The sequence below is a fragment of the Aulonocara sp. 'chitande type north' Nkhata Bay genome, unplaced genomic scaffold, assembly GCF_057382095.1.
Source record: "Aulonocara sp. 'chitande type north' Nkhata Bay isolate Kocher_YH1m ecotype deep benthic unplaced genomic scaffold, A_spYH_male_GT1.1 unmapped_scaffold_23, whole genome shotgun sequence".
Taxonomy (NCBI): Eukaryota; Metazoa; Chordata; class Actinopteri; order Cichliformes; family Cichlidae; genus Aulonocara; species Aulonocara sp. 'chitande type north' Nkhata Bay.
The window spans coordinates 181,812-200,064 of record NW_028234355.1 but is presented as its reverse complement, the minus strand read 5'-3'; the positions used below and the strand labels follow the sequence as shown (position 1 = coordinate 200,064).

The 18,253-nt window shown below is 40.9% G+C and overlaps 1 protein-coding gene and 1 long non-coding RNA gene across 6 annotated transcripts; one reads left to right on the top strand and one right to left on the bottom strand.

Moving 5' to 3' along the window:
- Nucleotides 1-259: 259 nt before the first annotated feature.
- LOC147300600 (uncharacterized) lies at nucleotides 260-9,434 on the top strand. Its single transcript, XM_086285091.1, has 2 exons — nucleotides 260-2,679; nucleotides 8,217-9,434. The coding sequence occupies exon 1, from the start codon at nucleotides 444-446 to the stop codon at nucleotides 1,578-1,580; it is 1,137 nt and encodes a 378-aa protein (XP_086141217.1). The 5' UTR covers nucleotides 260-443; the 3' UTR covers nucleotides 1,581-2,679; nucleotides 8,217-9,434.
- On the bottom strand, nucleotides 9,122-11,849 carry LOC147300599 (uncharacterized). Of its 5 annotated transcripts, none has more exons than XR_015127688.1 (6): nucleotides 11,518-11,849; nucleotides 11,194-11,402; nucleotides 10,585-10,710; nucleotides 10,295-10,333; nucleotides 9,998-10,119; nucleotides 9,122-9,921 (listed from the first exon to the last, which is right to left on the bottom strand). It is a non-coding gene; the product is annotated as an uncharacterized LOC147300599 (long non-coding RNA). The 5 variants fall into 5 exon arrangements; XR_015127689.1 differs by having other exon boundaries at nucleotides 11,528-11,849; XR_015127690.1 differs by lacking the exon at nucleotides 11,518-11,849 and having other exon boundaries at nucleotides 10,225-10,333; nucleotides 11,194-11,501.
- Nucleotides 11,850-18,253: the final 6,404 nt, after the last annotated feature.

Below are 18,253 nucleotides of genomic sequence, written 5' to 3'. Positions count from 1 at the left end.
TGTGGGCAGAAAAAGAAAAGGCCAGCAAAGAGTGGTTTACAGGCTTTTTAAAGCAGCATACAACATTGTCACTGCGAAAGCCAGAAGCAACTAGTCTTGCCAGGGCAAGTAGCTTCAACAGAGAGAATGTCAGTGCTTTCTTTGACAACTTAGAGAAAGTGTTATGCAAATATGAGTTTGGACCAGGAGACATTTGGAATGTTGATGAAACTGGGGTCACCACTGTACATAAACCAGACAAAGTGTTGGCCAGACGTGGATTCAAACAAGTAGGGTCATTGACCTCTGCTGAAAGGGGAACCCTTGTCACACTGGCCTGTTCTGTCTCAGCCATAGGGAATAGTTTACCTCCATACTTTATTTTCCCACGTGTCCACTTCCGTGACCATTTCCTGATCAACGGGCCACCCGGCAGCAAAGGAGGGGCAAATTCCTCTGGATGGATGAAAGACACACACTTTGTTGACTTCCTGCAACATTTCAATGAACATACAAAGTGTTCAAAGGAGAAGCCCTGTTTACTCCTTTTGGACAACCACGAGTCTCATCTGTCCATTGATGGACTCAATTATGCCAAAGAAAATGGCATAATCATGCTGTCATTCCCACCGCACTGCTCACATCGGCTCCAACCATTAGACAGGTCTGTCTACGGGCCACTAAAGAGGCACATCAACAGCACGTGTGATGCCTGGATGAGGAACAACCCTGGGAAGACAATGTCTATTTATGACATTCCTGGGATTGTGGCAATTGCATATCCTCTGGCTGCAACCCCATTGAACATTCAGGCTGGTTTTAGGGTGGCTGGGATTCAACCTTACAACAGAAATGTATTTCTGGAAGCCGAGTTTGCACCATCCTACATCACAGATCGCCCTATTCCGGACCCTGCCCTGCCAGGCTCCAGCACCAACTCTGCACTGCCAGGCCCCAGCACTACCTCTGCACTGCCAGGCCCCAGCACCAACTCTGCACTGCTAGGCCCCAGCACTACCTCTGCACTGCCAGGCCCCAGCACCAACTCTGCACTGCTAGGCCCCAGCACCAACTCTGAACTGCCAGGCCCCAGCACTACCTCTGCACTGCCAGGCCCCAGCACTACCTCTGCACTGCCAGGCCCCAGCACCAACTCTGCACTGCTAGGCCCCAGCACCAACTCTGAACTGCCAAGCTCCAGCACCATCTCTATCACGAGCTCACCCTTACCCAGCACTGCAATTACTGACAGCGGACTACCAACTCCAGAGGACATCCGGCCATATCCAAAAGCTGGCCGCCGAAAACCATCCAGCAAAGGAAGAAAACAACGCAAATCAGCAATTCTAACCGACACGCCAGTGAAGCAGCAACTAGAAAAAGAAAAGAATAAGGCTGAATCTAGCAAAAAGCTGTTTCAAAAGAGAGGGACGCGAGGGGGGGAAACATCTGGACCTATGAAGAACAACGCAGCTAAAAGAAGAAAAATAATTCAAGAGTCATCATCAGATGATGAAGAGTGCTTCTGCCTTGTCTGTGTGGAGCCATTTTCAAACAGTTGTCCAAAAGAGACCTGGGTAAAATGCGTAAAATGCAACTAATGGGCCCATGATGCTTGCACCTCAGGCCAGGCAATTTATGTGTGCCAGAATTGTGACTCTGAAGTTGAGTCTGATTAATCAGAAATAGGGCATCTGTTTTGTTCAGAGGATAAACATGTTAAGTAAAGCAAGTTATTTGCAGCATTCCATTCATTTATGATGGATTTATGTGCAAGCCAGAGAACATTTGAGTTTAAAGTTCAAACTAAAGTTTTCTTTCTACTAACTTCCAAAGACTAGAGAATATGGTGAAGCATGTCTTCCCTTTGGCTTCACCTGCACAAGTGCCAAGGTAGGTCTCCCCTGCAGAATTGGTTTTCCCTTTGTCGGGAGCAGCACTGGGCTCTCCAAATCACAGACAAACAGTATCCCACATTCTTGATTTTTAGTTCACAAACACTTGTTGTAATGACTAACTACTCCTGACATTTTGGAGATGTTAGCTCTTTATACAGTAAAGTTACAGTGGGATACAAATAATATCAGGCTGATTTGTTCCCCCTGTCGAAATCACGGAAAAACGGCATTCCACAGTTGTTTATGTTTTTAAGCCCATTTTGCACAGAGAGGCATTTTTTGATTTGATAGCAATGTTGAATATTATTACACAGGAAAAAAAACAACTATACGTAAAATAATCACACCGTGACGCCTCTGCCTTTCTAAACAGAGTGACAATAGGTGCGTGTGTAAATGTAAGCGCATAAAAACAGAAGATAGTCAGATTAACAGTATTTTGTCTCTATCTGCCATTCTGCAATTCATCTCATGTAAACAATAACGTGGTGCACAGCGTGACGTGAGTTTGGGAACCACTGCATTAGAGGATAAACTTAAAGTAAGAATAATCTATTATTTATGCAGTCTAGTATAGTATATTAGCCTCAAATGAGGCATAGACAAAGCAACCATATTCTAATTAATGAATTAATGACTAAAACTAATAGACACCATTCAAATGTGTTCTAAACTTTCAAAGGTTTATTGACTTTCAGCTGCATCCATGAATACCAGTGAAACAGGACATCTGCCTCACTAAAAAGTACAACAGAGCGGCAAACACAAGCAAGACATAGAAATCTTCAGCCTTAACTAGAAGGTGAGTGATCGTAGGATTGCACACAGCAGAATTACTCACATGCACACATACACACACACATGCTGTGGTGTGCTGGGGGAGCAGCACAGCAAAGAAGGACTCATCCAGGCTGGAGAAACTGATCAGGAGGGCTAGCTCTGTGGTCGGCATGAAGCTGGACACTCTGGTGACAGTGGCAGAGAAAAGGACATTAAAGAAACTGATGGACATTATGGACAATGCCAGGCATCCTCTGCACACGGCCATTAACAACCAGAAGAGTCTGTTCAGTGACAGGTTGCTTCTCCCAAAGACAAGAACTAACAGACTTAAAAACTCCTTTGTCCCACACGCCATCAGACTGTTTAACTCCTCTCTGGAGGGGAGAGGGAGGGGAAACAGGAGGACAAAGGAGGGGGGAACAACTAAGCTGTAGTGCCTCTTCACCTCACTGTGCAATACCTTTTGTGCAATACTTTTGTAAATAGTCAACGGTGCAATAGACTCAATACTTGAAATGTGCAATTCACTTGTATTTTTATTTTTATTCCTATTTATTCTATTTATCCCCTTCGTATATTTTATTTATATTGTCTCTGTATTTATATATATGTGTGTGTGTATAACTCTGTAACTTCTGTCGGTGCTGTGCTTTTTTGGAAATCGAATTTCCCAGAGGAACCCACCCGAGGGATTAATAAAGTTCTATCTTATCTTATCTTATCTTATCTTACAATGATATAGAAGAGAAAGATAGAAGGTGTGTTGGCACAGGAGGACTAGAGGATCATGACACCTTTGTCTTCATGCTCCTACATTGTCATCATATCAATGTTATGCTGGGTAATAATTGTGGGTCCAGATTTAGGTGCTAGCTACATCCTGATGCAAGTTGTCATCATGCAATGCTCTTCCTACTGTCAGTCGATGTTGATCCATTGAACACTTACATCTGTTTAATGGTGTTAAATATCCCAATCTTTGATCTTTGGGCTGAAGGAAGAACAACATAAATGTTCAATCAACAGTCTCTTTATTCCATACAATTCTCATTGTTCCATACAACACTTTTGAGCATTACCATCTGGACGGGAGATATGGAGAGGAGGGTGTCCGCCAGAACTCTTATAGCTTCAGCCCCCCTCCAAAGTCATAAAACCTAAACATCCACATTCTTTCTCTCTCAGTGAGCCTAAGTTATGACCTTGGCTTCCTGTGCAGTATGTTCTGTTCTTTCTAATCAGACAAATAAGGCCATGATTCTCTGAAAACAGTATTTCTTACAAATCAGCAGTATAATGCATCATAAAACAATGTCATTCATTCACAATAAATCAGCAGTCTAATGTAATACAAATCATTCTAATAAATGTAATAGTTATCACCTTCTTCTAAGTCAGGAGAATAATGCAACCTAAAACTACATAATGATTTCACAAGCTTTAATTAGAGGTATAACATGGCATAAAATAGTATAATAATCTCACAATGGACGTATCATACACTATATGGTCAAACATATTCACTCACCCATCCAAACAATTGAAATCAAGTGTTTCAATCACTTCCATGGTCACAGGTGTATAAAATTAAGCACTTAGGCATGCAGACTGCTTCTATAAGCATTTGTGAAAGAATGGGTTGCTCTCAGGATGTCAGTGAACTCTAGCGTGGTATTATGATAGGATGCCACCTGTGCAACAAGTCCAGTCTTGAAATGTCCTCAATATTAAATATTTCAAAAGTGGCACAAAGTGGTAGACCACATCACATCACAGAGCGGGCTCAACAGATACTGTGGCACAGAGGTTGCCAACTTTTTTCAGATTCAGTCAGTACAGACCTCCAAAGTCAAGTCAAGTCAAGTTTATTTATAAAGCACATTTAAAAACAACCGAGGCTGACCAAAGTGCTGTACAATAAAATACAAATATAAAATACAATAAAACACAAGTACATAAAACACCTCACTGATAAAACAATAAATTAAAACAATAAGTTAAACCTTGCTAAAAGCCAATGAGAAGAGGTGAGTTTTAAGAGCAGTTTTAAAAGTTCCTAGGCTTGTGGAGAATCTGATGTGAGGAGGTAAACTGTTCCACAGTCTGGGTGCAGCCACAGCAAAAGCCCTCTCTTCTCTAGTCTTTAGTCTGTACCTGGGAACATCTAAAAGCATCAGGTCTGCTGACCTCAAAGATCTCCTGGGGCGGTAAATGCTAAGAAGCTCTGCCAGGTAAGGAGGTGCAGTACCGTTAAGAACCTTAAAAACCAGCAATAAAATTTTAAAATCAATCCTAAAAGCAACTGAGAGCCAGTGGAGAGAGCAGAGGACCGGAGTGATGTGGTCTCTCTTTTTGGAACCGGTCAGCATGCGAGCAGCAGCGTTCTGCATCAGTTGGAGGCGATGCAGACAGGAACGATCTAAACCAGCATAAAGGGAGTTACAGTAGTCCAGCCGTGATGTAATAAAAGCATGGACCACCCTTTCTAGATCGTTCCTGCACAGGTAGGACTTGACTTTAGTTAAAATCCGTAGATGATAAAAAGATCCCTTGACTACGGAGCTGATTTGTTTATCAAATTTAAAAGCACTGTCAAAAGTAACACCGAGGCTCTTAATGGAGGAAGTACATTCAGAAGTTAGGGGTCCCACAAAATCAAAGGAAAGGTTGGGGTCTTTAGGAAGCCCAAACACAATGACTTCAGTTTTACTTTCATTTAGATGTAGAAAGTTAAGAGCCATCCAAGTCTTAATGTCAGACAAACAGGAGAATAACGGCTGCAGAGAGTCCTTACAGTCTAACCTCAGAGGGAGGTAGATCTGAATGTCATCAGCAAAGGTGTGGAAGGACACATTATGTTTGCGCCAAACTTCATGTGGCCATTAGATTAGCTAAAGAACAGTGTGTAGAGAACTTGATGGAATGGGTTTCCATGGCCGAGCACAATATAGAGAAGTTTAAACTTTGCTGGAGGGGGTGTGGGGTTGTTTTTCAGAAGTTGGGCTCAGCTCTTTACTTCCAGTGAAAGAAACTGAAAATATTTTGTGCAATTTCATGCTCCCAACTTTGTAGGAACAACTTGGGGATGGCTCCTTCCTGTTCTAGCATGGCTGTGCACGAGTGCACACAAGCAGGGTCCTTAAAGACATGGATGAGTGAGTTTGGTGTGGAAGAATCTGACTGGCCTGCACAGTCCTAAACTCAGCCCGAGAGAAAACCTTTGGGATGAATTAGAGCAGCGGCCCCAACCTTTTTTGCACCACGGACCGGTTTATGCCCGAGAATATTTTCACGGACCGGCCTTTAAGGTGTCACGGATAAATACAACAAAATAAAACTAGTACCGGTACAGAAAAAAAGAAGATTTATTCATAACACACGTGAAAAGACCCTTGAAAACCGAGTTAACGATAAAAACGATAACAAAATAACGCTGAAAACCGATAAAAACCCTGAAAACCATACATTTCACACCTGAGCCTCAACTCTCGCGGCCCGGTACCAAACAACTCACGGACTGGTACCAGTCCGAGGCCCGGGGGTTGGGGACCGCTGAATTAGAGCATACACTTCAAGGCCGGCCTTCTCATCCATCATCAGTGCCTGACCTCACAAATGTCCTTCTGGAGGAATTGTCAAAAATTCCCATAAGCACACTCCTAAACCTTATGGAAAGCCTTCCAATGAGAGTTGAAGCTGTTGTAGCTGCAAAGGGTTGGCCGACACCATATCAAACCCTATGGAATAAGACTGGGATCTCAGTTATATGTGTGTGAAGGCAAAAGGGGAAATACTTCTGGTAATATAGTGTATAATAATGTTTCCCACATACTGCCTGGGCAGCTGAAAATGGTCAAAACTAAAATGTGCTCCTTCTACTCAGAGATGAAAGAATGAGTAATGCAGTGCCTCCATGAGACTCACATATATGGTTTTGTATGAAATGACTTATCAGCTAGTTCAGGGGTGTCAATATGCCAGATCTGATCCAGTTCAGTGCACCCTGCTGCATGACTTTGCAATATGTATAACCTGCAGATGAGGTGAGCGCTGTTTGTTGTGTCAGGAGGATCATTACAGGAGGTCAAGGTCAAGGTAACTTTATTTATACCCACAGGCAAGGTAAATCTGCTTTACAGAAAAAATGATAGCATTTAGCATCCCTTCAAAAACACACATACCTAATAAAGATATAAACCTCCCTGTAGCACATATATAGTAATTTAATATTTCGAATCAAAAACAGTTCTTATTTAATTCAGTGAGAGCAACGGGGACAAAGCTATCTCGGAAATAGAAACCTCCGTCCTGAGGAAAGAAGCTGAAATTCACCCCTTAGCGGATGGGAACTATTTTTAAGGAATGATAAAGCCATCCTCTGTACCTGCTTGGAGTACAGGGAGGCTAAACAAGACTGTGGCTCACCTATCAGATGACTGGACCATCTCACTAACTGATTTAGAGAGTTTTTCTCTGTGACAGAGGTCTGACCAAACCATGCCACCAAACAAAAGGATAAAACAGACTCAATAAAAGAACGATAAAACAAAGTTAAAATTTTTTGGTCAATGTGGAAATGAGCACGTTTCCTAAGGCAATAAAGGTGCTGGTGACCCTTTTTACAAACTGATTTGCAATTTTGATCAAAGTTCAGTTTTTCATTGATTATGGTCCCAAGATATTTATATGACTGCACTTGCTCTATTTTCTGACCTTTAATTAAAGTGACTCCGTGCCCATTTTGTTGTTTCCTAAAATCAACAACCATATCTTTTGTTTTAGATATGTTCAGCTGGAGATAAGACTCCTCACACCACTGAACAAAGTCATCAATGACTGGACCGTGGTTAGTTTCACCCTCTTTCAGTAAGATGACAATAACAGAGTCATCTGCATATTTAATGATGGCCCTGTTTTCATATCTGCTCTGACACATGTTTGTATAGAGAATGAATAATAAGGGCGATAAGACACACCCTTGAGGAGAACTTGTGGAGGAGAACACTGGGTCAGACAGAATCCCATTTATTCTCACTCTTTGTGACCTGTCAGTTAAAAAATCTAAAATCCAGCCCACCAGGTTTTTCCTGATTTCAAACTGTTCTAAAAGTCTTTTAATTAAAATATGGGGTTGTATTGTATTAAAAGCCGAAGAAAAATCGATGAAAAGAAGTTTTGCAAAAGTCCCTTTACTCTCTACATGTTTAAGAATCAGATTTAGTAAAGTCAAAAGAGTGTCCTCCACTCCTCTATTACAGGAGGCTTAGAATTAGAATTTGTGTCATGAAAATGGTTGTCTGAACTTTTAATTTCATCTGAGACAGAGATCTGACTCATCATTAGTTTCACAGACGTCTTACTTCCTTAATTTACCACAGTACAGTTTAATGACTGAATGTGGAGAAGCACACATATGGTTGAAATTGTAGACATAATCTTCTTGAGAAAAAATCCTCTCAGGATGACGTGTCATCATCTCAATAATCCTTATACTTTTCATATAGTACAACTATCAGGTCCAGTTTTTAACCTTGTTAATGTTAGTCTGCTTTGCAGGTCAGATGACTAAACAGAGGCTGATAAGATTAGGTCACCCTCGCTGCGGGCAGAGAGGGTGACAGGCGAGGATGGCACTGAAGAGAAGATGCTCGGTTTCTGGAGTCTCCTGGTCCTGTCAGTATTAGTAGGATGCATCTGCTGTGTCTTCTCGTGGATGCTCACCTACCTTGACTCATTCCAGCCTGGTATGGATTTCCCAACACTGTGGACAGTGGCCCACGTCAGAGACGTTTAATATTGATTACATATGTCTGAATTGCTAACCCTAGCTCAACAGACCACAATGCCCTGGACTGTCAGTATAGTTACATGCTGTGAACATAAGTACCTTTGATCACAGTTTGTGTTGTAAAAGAGAAGGAATATTGAAAAAAAGATCAACATTGTGATATTATTTCTTCCAAACTGACCAGAAACATGCTTGTCAGACTCTCACAGCAAAGGATCAGACTCACTGTGCATGACGGCTCAGGCCAATGATGTCTGTTAAGATTGTCAGTTGTTTAGTGCTTCTGTACAGTTAGGGTCACGTCTCTATTTCAGAATAATTAATATGCGGAAAACACTAAAAGTTGATTGTCTTCCAATATTCTAGCATAATTAAAAAACTTTGACTTTGTAAGTACATATTATTAGTCCTAATGCCAGTATGAGTCTTCATAACTCCTGCTTTGAAATACTGAACTTTGAAATTTACCTGATGAAAGATAGTTTACAGTGGCACTCTGTCAGGATCATTCTGACTATAAGATCACTGTATTAATCTGAATCCTTCTGAAATGTGCTGTGAATGAATGCTGATGCAACTCACTGTGGGAAAGCTGCTAATAAAATGAATCTGTGACACATGCAACACGTTCACAGAGGAAGAGGACTCAAAGGGAGGACACGCAGAGGCTGTGTTGAAGTCAGAAATCCAAATCTTTATTAAAAAAAACAGGCGGCGGTTACAAACAGGAAGACAAGCAGTCCATCAAACAGTCTACAGGGTCAAACATTCAGAGAATTTAAACAGCAGTAAAAAATAACTGGACACTGAAAAACTTAAAGCAATGTGTGACGCAATAGAAGGAAGCAGTGTGTTACTGTGTTGTGTTGTTTGTTACGTTGTGATGTGTCATATCGTGTCGTGTTGTGTTATATGTAGTGCCGACGTAGGACAGTTTTTCCAATTTCATTGTACTACTGTACTATGTATGACTGTGCAATGACAATAAAGAGTTATCTTATCTTATCTTATATTCACTGAATTATCATCAATTACAAAAGAGAAAAATGACGATTTCTAAGGATTATTTTCTTAAATGCAGTTAGAGTGTGGCTGGTAAAGATGGAAACATACAGAATGTAAACTGTGTGAGTTTGGTGAACTTTGTTAGTAACAAATGAGGTAAAAAAAACAACCCCAAAACATACAAAACACAGAAAGAGGCTCTCAGTATTCATTAATAATTAGAAAGAAAAATTCTGGTCGTGGATTTTTGCAGTCTTAGTTCCGCTCGCTGTCATCATTATAATCATCATGATAAATGGCGAGGTCCTGAGGTGGGTGGGGCTGTCTCTGTGATGTCACCATGAAGGAACAGCATCTGGCACGTGTTGGTGAAACATCCCAGTACACTGGTGTAGTTTCCTCTCCAGCTGTTTGACATGTGACACTTGAATAGTGTTAGGTCAGGTGACCACATGGTTTCTAAAGTAACTGACAGGAAGTAACCAGGCCGTCAGAAATGGATGGCATGTGTGTAGAGTTACTGGAGTTGGGTAACTCTACTTACCAAAAGCAGAAGCACACAGATGAAGGATCAGATGCTGAATGTTGCAGGAACATGCTCATGTGTGGTGGTCATTCAGTGCTGCTCCGGCAGGTTAGACAGTCCAAGACTGATATGCTGCCCATCTGAGAGTTTGAAAACACACATGGAAAGATTTATTTTGTGTTACAGTCAAAGTTGGATGTTCATTTTTGTCCTTTAAAAATGTTTGTGTATTTGAAAGCACTAACATTTAAGGATGACTTGGATTGTCTCCTTTAAAGGGGAGACAAGTGTATCCACTGATCTACGTCACTTTACCTGGATGATGACTCTTCTCCCCCTCACTCAGAAACACTCCTAATATAACCAAGCAAATAAATAATATTGAAGATTTACTTACATCATTACAAAAACATCAAAAACATCTCCCTTTGATTCTATTTCTCCATTCCTGCTGAACATCAGGCAACAAATATCTCAATAAATCACAGTAAAATGTAAAGCACATGTTTTCTCTGCTTTGTCTAACCTCTGCAGAGCCTCTGTCAAGAAAAACATAACTGTAAGCATAAAACAAATATACATTCATAACACGTCACTGGACAAACCTCGGTCAGTTGATTTCCTCTGTGCAGTGCAGATGAGCATCAGTCAGCAAGTGACTCTGCTGGTTCTTCTGAGGAAACACCACCGTCTCTCCACACCGTCACCATCTGTGAGCACAAACTGCTGCTCTGCCAGCATGTAGGAATCACATATCACACACACAGGGGTGAAGAAACATCAGAGCTCAACTTTGGATACTTTAGATCTAAACAGATCAAAGTAGCTCTTAGTTTCAACAATCAGTGAGCAGACAAACAATGATACCAAACTGATTCTGTATGAATACAATATGGTATTTTCAATACAGGTGTCAAATTAATTTATTAAAACTAATACAGATATATGTATATTTTTTTTTGATAAATTAGTTTGCTAAATTATAAGAATATATTTTTTTTTTCATTTAACAATTGCAACTAAAAGAAATTAAATATTGAACAAAAATATATTGTCACATTCTTTGCATGCTCAGCATGCTGAAAGACTTGAAGTTGCTACAGATTTTAAGAAGTGATAATTATAGGGAAGAAACTTCTCTTTTTCATCCGTTTAATCAAACATTTGATGCCTCAGCTGTCTCAGTCCTATAGCGTTCTGCAACTACAACTAACCTGAGGCTTGGATTTGGCTGCAGGTGCCCCTGTACATCCTTCTCAGCAGCACACATGTGGGTACCATTTAATCCCACTTCTTCCTGAGCTTTGCTTCATCACAAGACCAAAGGTGGCATCCCGTGTCACAGTCTTATCATCATCCAGAAGAAACATTTGAAGAAACATTTACGCGCCTCCTGGTTTTGTTTTCTGATCCTGCGAAAAGACTGAGGACAACAAAGCCCAGAGAACACAAGATACACAACATCCAACATTCAGACTCAACAGCCTCCATAAATGAAGAGCACCAGGTTGGTTCAGTTATAGTAGATATGAGCATACTTCACATTACTGGGTATGAATAATAATGAGGAGGCAAACTTTGACGATGCAGAGCATGATGTCCCATCATCAGACTGTAAACAAACATCCACCAGGCTTCTTTGTTGCCAAAATTGATGATTCTCCTATCAGGGATCAGTAGCGTGTATTAACCTGTGGTACAAGCAGCAGTCACTGAAATATTACTGTTTCAGATAAGAAATCTAGGACATAAAAGCCAGAGTGGGAGGGATCTCTGCAAACTGACTTAGGTCTGCAAGTGTGAAGCTCAACAAAAATCTGACTCTCCAGTCACAGACAAACAAAAACTCCAGCTGGGAGATAGAAAATGCTGTCTGGAGGAGCCCCCTGGTCTGTCATCCTGCCCCCCCCCCCCCCCCCCCCCCCCCCAGTAAGGGGGACTCCCCACAACTATGTATGCATACATGTTTTCAGTTCATTCCAGACTTCCTGATGCATTTTAATCAGTTATCACTGCCTTGTTATTACATTCCTGCTTATTACACAGAAAGTGTCAGAGGTGCTCTGGCCCTTTATTGTCATTTTACATGTACAACGAAATTATGAGTGCTCCATAGCAACTGTGGGGGTATAAGATATAAATAGTAAAACAGCAGGAATAAATAACAAACAGGAGAAATATATACAATCAAGCAAAATATATGAAAGTTACTGAGACCATGGGTCAGATTGGTGAGGTGAGTGGGCAGGGGTGGAGCGTAAGAGGATAGGGTTTGTTAACAGCCTGAATGGCCCAGGCGAACAAGCTGTTTGTGAGGTAAAGACCCTACATTAATAGAGAGAAAACACTGAAAACCCCAACATGATATGACTCCCTATGAGAATGTGCTTTGGCAACAATGGGAAAGAAAAACTTCAATTTATCAGGAAGAACCCTCGTGAAGAACCAGGCTCAGGGAGGAGGAGCCATCTTTCGCTCTACATTATTATATTCCTTTCTTCTGGTATTATTATTATTAATAATATTGTTGTTGTTGATTTTGTTGCTGTTGTTTTTGTTTTTGCACTCATTACAAAACTTAAATAACCACGTGCGGTTATATGCATATTCACTTCTGTAAACACTAGCTAGTCATTTTATTGGAGGGGTCATTCACAAGCAAAAAGAACAGAAACATCCTTGCTTATGATGTTTCTGTTCCATTATGATCTCTCTGTTTGTAGAAAAGTTCAGTTCTCTGTAATGTAATGTTTTTGGTAAATTATTCCTGTCTGTGTGTGTGTGTGTGTGTAGTCAATCCATATGCTGGCCATTATTTTAACTGCGCTACGGCAGCTTCTCTGTACTGTCATAGAGCTAAATTGTGCCTAGTTTTGCCTGTAGGTGTTCTTTTTTTGTTTGTTTTTGTTTTAGTTTACAGCTAAAAAAAAGAAAATACCTTAGTGGTTAATAACCAAAGTAATATGCTTACTTTCTTGCTGAAAGTAAGATGTGAAGATGGCTATCAGCCTAAAATCTGTGTGTTATACAGGCCTCTTCATTGTTATTATTATTTATATAGCACCAAATCACAACAACAGTAGCCTCAAGGTGCTTTACAGGGAGTGCAGAATTATTAGGCAAATGAGTATTTTGTCCACATCATCCTCTTCATGCATGTTGTCTTACTCCAAGCTGTATAGGCTCGAAAGCCTACTACCAATTAAGCATATTAGGTGATGTGCATCTCTGTAATGAGAAGGGGTGTGGTCTAATGACATCAACACCCTATATCAGGTGTGCATAATTATTAGGCAACGTCCTTTCCTTTGGCAAAATGGGTCAAAAGAAGGACTTGACAGGCTCAGAAAAGTCAAAAATAGTGAGATATCTTGCAGAGGGATGCAGCAGTCTCAAAATTGCAAAGCTTCTGAAGCGTGATCATCGAACAATCAAGCATTTCATTCAAAATAGTCAACAGGGTCGCAAGAAGCGTGTGGAAAAACCAAGGCGCAAAATAACTGCCCATGAACTGAGAAAAGTCAAGCGTGCAGCTGCCAAGATGCCACTTGCCACCAGTTTGGCCATATTTCAGAGCTGCAACATCACTGGAGTGCCCAAAAGCACAAGGTGTGCAATACTCAGAGACATGGCCAAGGTAAGAAAGGCTGAAAGACGACCACCACTGAACAAGACACACAAGCTGAAATGTCAAGACTGGGCCAAGAAATATCTCAAGACTGGTTTTTCTAAGGTTTTATGGACTGATGAAATGAGAGTGAGTCTTGATGGGCCAGATGGATGGGCCCGTGGCTGGATTGGTAAAGGGCAGAGAGCTCCAGTCCGACTCAGACGCCAGCAAGGTGGAGGTGGAGTACTGGTTTGGGCTGGTATCATCAAAGATGAGCTTGTGGGGCTTTTTCGGGTTGAGGATGGAGTCAAGCTCAACTCCCAGTCCTACTGCCAGTTTCTGGAAGACACCTTCTTCAAGCAGTGGTACAGGAAGAAGTCTGCATCCTTCAAGAAAAACATGATTTTCATGCAGGACAATGCTCCATCACACGCGTCCAAGTACTCCACAGCGTGGCTGGCAAGATATATATATATATATATATATTTTTTTTTTTTTATCTTATTCTTTCCCAGTTAAATTTACCCTTCATTCTAATTTGTGTTGTACAGTTATTTCATTTTTAACCTTAATTTATATTTTATTCCTTCCTAGTTAAATTTACCCTTTTTAATTTTTCATATTTATTTCCTGTCTTATTCATAGCCTTTTCCTTTTTTGTTTTCTTTAGGTCACGAGCAGTTGTCCAAGCATTTCACTACATATCGTACTGTGTATGACTGTGTACGTGACAAATAAAATTTGAATTTGAAAGGGTATAAAAGAAGAAAAACTAATGACATGGCCTCCTTGTTCACCTGATCTGAACCCCATTGAGAACCTGTGGTCCATCATCAAATGTGAGATTTACAAGGAGGGAAAACAGTACACCTCTCTGAACAGTGTCTGGGAGGCTGTGGTTGCTGCTGCACGCAATGTTGATGGTGAACAGATCAAAACACTGACAGAATCCATGGATGGCAGGCTTTTGAGTGTCCTTGCAAAGAAAGGTGGCTATATTGGTCGCTGATTTGTTTTTGTTTTGTTTTTGAATGTCAGAAATGTCTATTTGTGAATGTGGAGATGTTATATTGGTGTCACTGGTAAAAATAAATAATTGAAATGGGTATATATTTGTTTTTTGTTAAGTTGCCTAATAATTATGCACAGTTATAGTCACCTGCACACACAGATATCCCCCTAAAATAGCTAAAACTAAAAACAAACTAAAAACTACTTCCAAAAACATTCAGCTTTGATATTAATGAGTTTTTTGGGTTCATTGAGAACATGGTTGTTGTTCAATAATAAAATTATTCCTCAAAAATACAACTTGCCTAATAATTCTGCACTCCCTGTATAAAACTTTTATTCTTATGCTTTGAATAAACATGTCAGATTTTCATAAAACATTCATTTGTATGTTATAATGTTTTTCTACACCATGTGTAATTTTTATAGAACCTTTCTTTATTCTATGTATAATCATGTATCTTTGAAAAATAAAATATCTAATCTTATCTTTTGTACTTTGTGGTTATTGAATAAATATTAGCCACTGTGGTGGGGTGTGGTCTGCGGTGCGGCTGCAAGGTAGGCGGACGCATGTGGACGACAATCACACCTCGCTGGCTTAAAGTCTGAATTCAGTCCTGACTGTTTGTTCATGTTGGAGTTTGTGGCTGCAAGCTGGAAAGCTGCAGCCAGTGTGTGAACGACAAGCGTGAATAAAGTGCATGCTGAAAAGCATGGAAACATGGTCGGGTCTGCCGTAGATTAATTACAGCCACATATAAACTGATAAAAACAGATGGCTGAAAGAAATGTTTGATGGAAAAAGGAAAAAGAGTGTTGTGCTGCTAAACTTTGAGGTTCTAAGTCACCAATGTTTAAATAAGAAAATGCCAAGAGGAGACTAGCAGCCCTGAGTCTGCATGCAAAACATGAAAACTCCATAGCAGTGATACTTGTTCTTACATAAGTGCAAACATAGGTGGTATTGTTCAAGTGAAACAAGAACATATCATTTTACAGTACATTTTTGCCATCCTGTGATCTCATTTGCCACATTCTCCTAACATCTTAGAGCTATTTCCAAACAAGAATGTTTATGTTAGATTCTGTTTTAACATGTCACCAATTATAATTCTGACTTTGAAGTAAAGACACTTTTTGTTTTGGCTGTTTTTAATCAGTTCCAGTCGTGTTCAACCCCCATTTAGATTTACTTTCCCAAACTTTGTGGCACTAATGATTCTGTGTCCAGGTTTAAAACACCTGCTCTCTGAATTTGTACAGAAATTCTAGTGTAAGTCTGAGTTTTGGGCTGCTTTGGAGTATTAGTTGTTTTATATTACCCGAGTCCTGAGTAAAGTGTGGTATAAATGCAGGCATGGTCTCAGTGTTTTCTTCAGTGTTCTGGCTGATGTTGTTGAAGCCACAGTGAGCATTTTTGTCCGTTCACCAGTGTGGCGGTATTTGAAAAATATACATCACGGGTGAAATGAAGATGGTTAAACTGTTACATCGCAGCTTTAATTTGAATTAACGTGTTTGTCTGTCTGCAGGCTTCTCAGCCAGACGAGCTGACCATCGAGGAGCAGGAAATCTTGGAGGTCATCGATGATGGCGACATGGAGGACTGGGTCAAGGTACAAAAATAACACAAACACAGTTATGTAGCAGAAGCACTCTCATGTTTGAGGGTTGGTTGTTTTGTGTATTAGTTCACTCTCTGGCTCTTAGACTGTTTGACAAACATTTAGTTTCAGTTTTTATAAGACCTCGCACCGGTACGGACTATCTACTGGACGTTTTAGTGTTTCTCTGGGATCAGCTGGACTGATGTGGCTTCAGGAATTAGAATAATTCAACTAAAATGCGTGCGGTGCATTGGGGCAGGTCAGGTTGGCCTGGGTGGTAGAAGCTCTGCTGAACATAAAGACAAATCAAAAAATGTACAAATACACAGTTCTCTGCTTCTTTTTTTCGCCCCGCAGCTGTAAAGGGCTGATGGGAGATTCTCGTCACCCAGCCGGGCAGGCAGGTGGGCGGGCATGGCTGAGAGTCTGACAGGGGTCAAGTGGTGGAACGACACTTGACCCCCGACTTGAACGACACGTCTCCCTCATGCATGAATAACACGAAGAACTTTGCCTACTTGGTGTTCAATGCTTTTGCTGTGTAATTATATTGTCTTCAACGTTCCAGCGAATAGGTTCAAGCTACAAACCTATCATTAATTGGTCCTTCGAGAGCCGGAGCCCTGGAGTCGACATTCACCGAGGGGAGAAGAGACACGCTGAAAGACTGAGGTCAGCCAGGAAGTTCCTGTAGTAAAGTCCCGAGACGTGAGAATTTGTCATCGGGCAGGTGGATTAGCTGTCTGTTTTCTCTCCTCGATGAATGACGATCGGCGGGATTCGAGGCTGATATTACATGCTAAGCAACACCAAGTAAGTTTAAGTCTTTGCCACTGTGTGCGGCAAAGCACGCAACCACTGTGTGAGTTTGCGTTGAAATTCTTTATCACTGTGTGCGATAAAGTGCATGATCATTGCGTTGTAAGTCTTTGCCACTGTGTGCGGCAAAGCACGCAGTCACTGTGTGAAAACTGCGTTGTAATGGATGAATTGAATATGAAAGTGCAAGTCTATGCCACTGTGGGCAAAGCACGCAACCACTGTGTGAGGTTGCGTTGCGGTCTCTTCTGAGCTGATGAGCAAGCTACACATTATCAGATCGAGAGCTGGCTGAGAACTCCTCAAAGAGAGGGAAACAGAACTGTGATAACTGTGATAACTGGAGTGTGCAGCGTTTCCGTGAGCAGTTTTTCTGCATCTTGACTCATGTGTGTAGAGTGTTCATAGCATCAGCATCATGTTTTTGTTATTTGTTTTGTTGGGTTGAAAAATAAATAAACTTGTGATCATACTCATGGATCACCATGGCACATATCACCAGCCATATGATTTATTTATGCACATGAAAAAAGTGAGTGTGAATGTGTCTGACGTCACAGTGTTTTTGTGCGCTGTGTAAAAGTAATTGCCTCCAATTGTGAGAGCGGTGATTCTGCAGGTCACCAGCTATTGTAAAGAAAAAAAAGAGTGAAAAAGAGACAAAATTTACATTGTAGATGAAAAATAATCATAGGAAAAAGGTTTTGTGTTGATCAGCCAAGAACAACTACAATTTCATTTTCTGCTTTTAAGAAAGGAAACATGCAGGCCAAGTTTCTGGCTGACTTATTTACGGTGCCATGTGTTTCTCAAACTCACAAGCGAGCTCTCACTCCTCCCTGAAGACAAGGAATGCAGCTCCAAAGAGCAATAACATGGCAGATAAAGAGACAGCAGCAAAGTCCTGAGCAAAGAGTCCCAGCAAGCAGCAGCAGTGTGGACGAACAGCATCAGAGAAGAAGAGCAAACCCATCACCCTGCCTGATTGGATGAATGGCACTGTGTTTCCAACAAGCTGCAACTTCACTGTGCATGTGACAAGAACATTTGAGGAGAACTGAGGAGACTGTAGGAGTTTGACATTTGCCACTGTCGCGGTTCGAATTTTTGAGGAAGAGACATAGGACAGAAAGTCCATAGTGGGTCAACACAAATGATTTTATTAAAATACATATGTGGTGAAGATGGGCTCTGCAAAACATCAGGCTCAATCTCCCGCCTGAC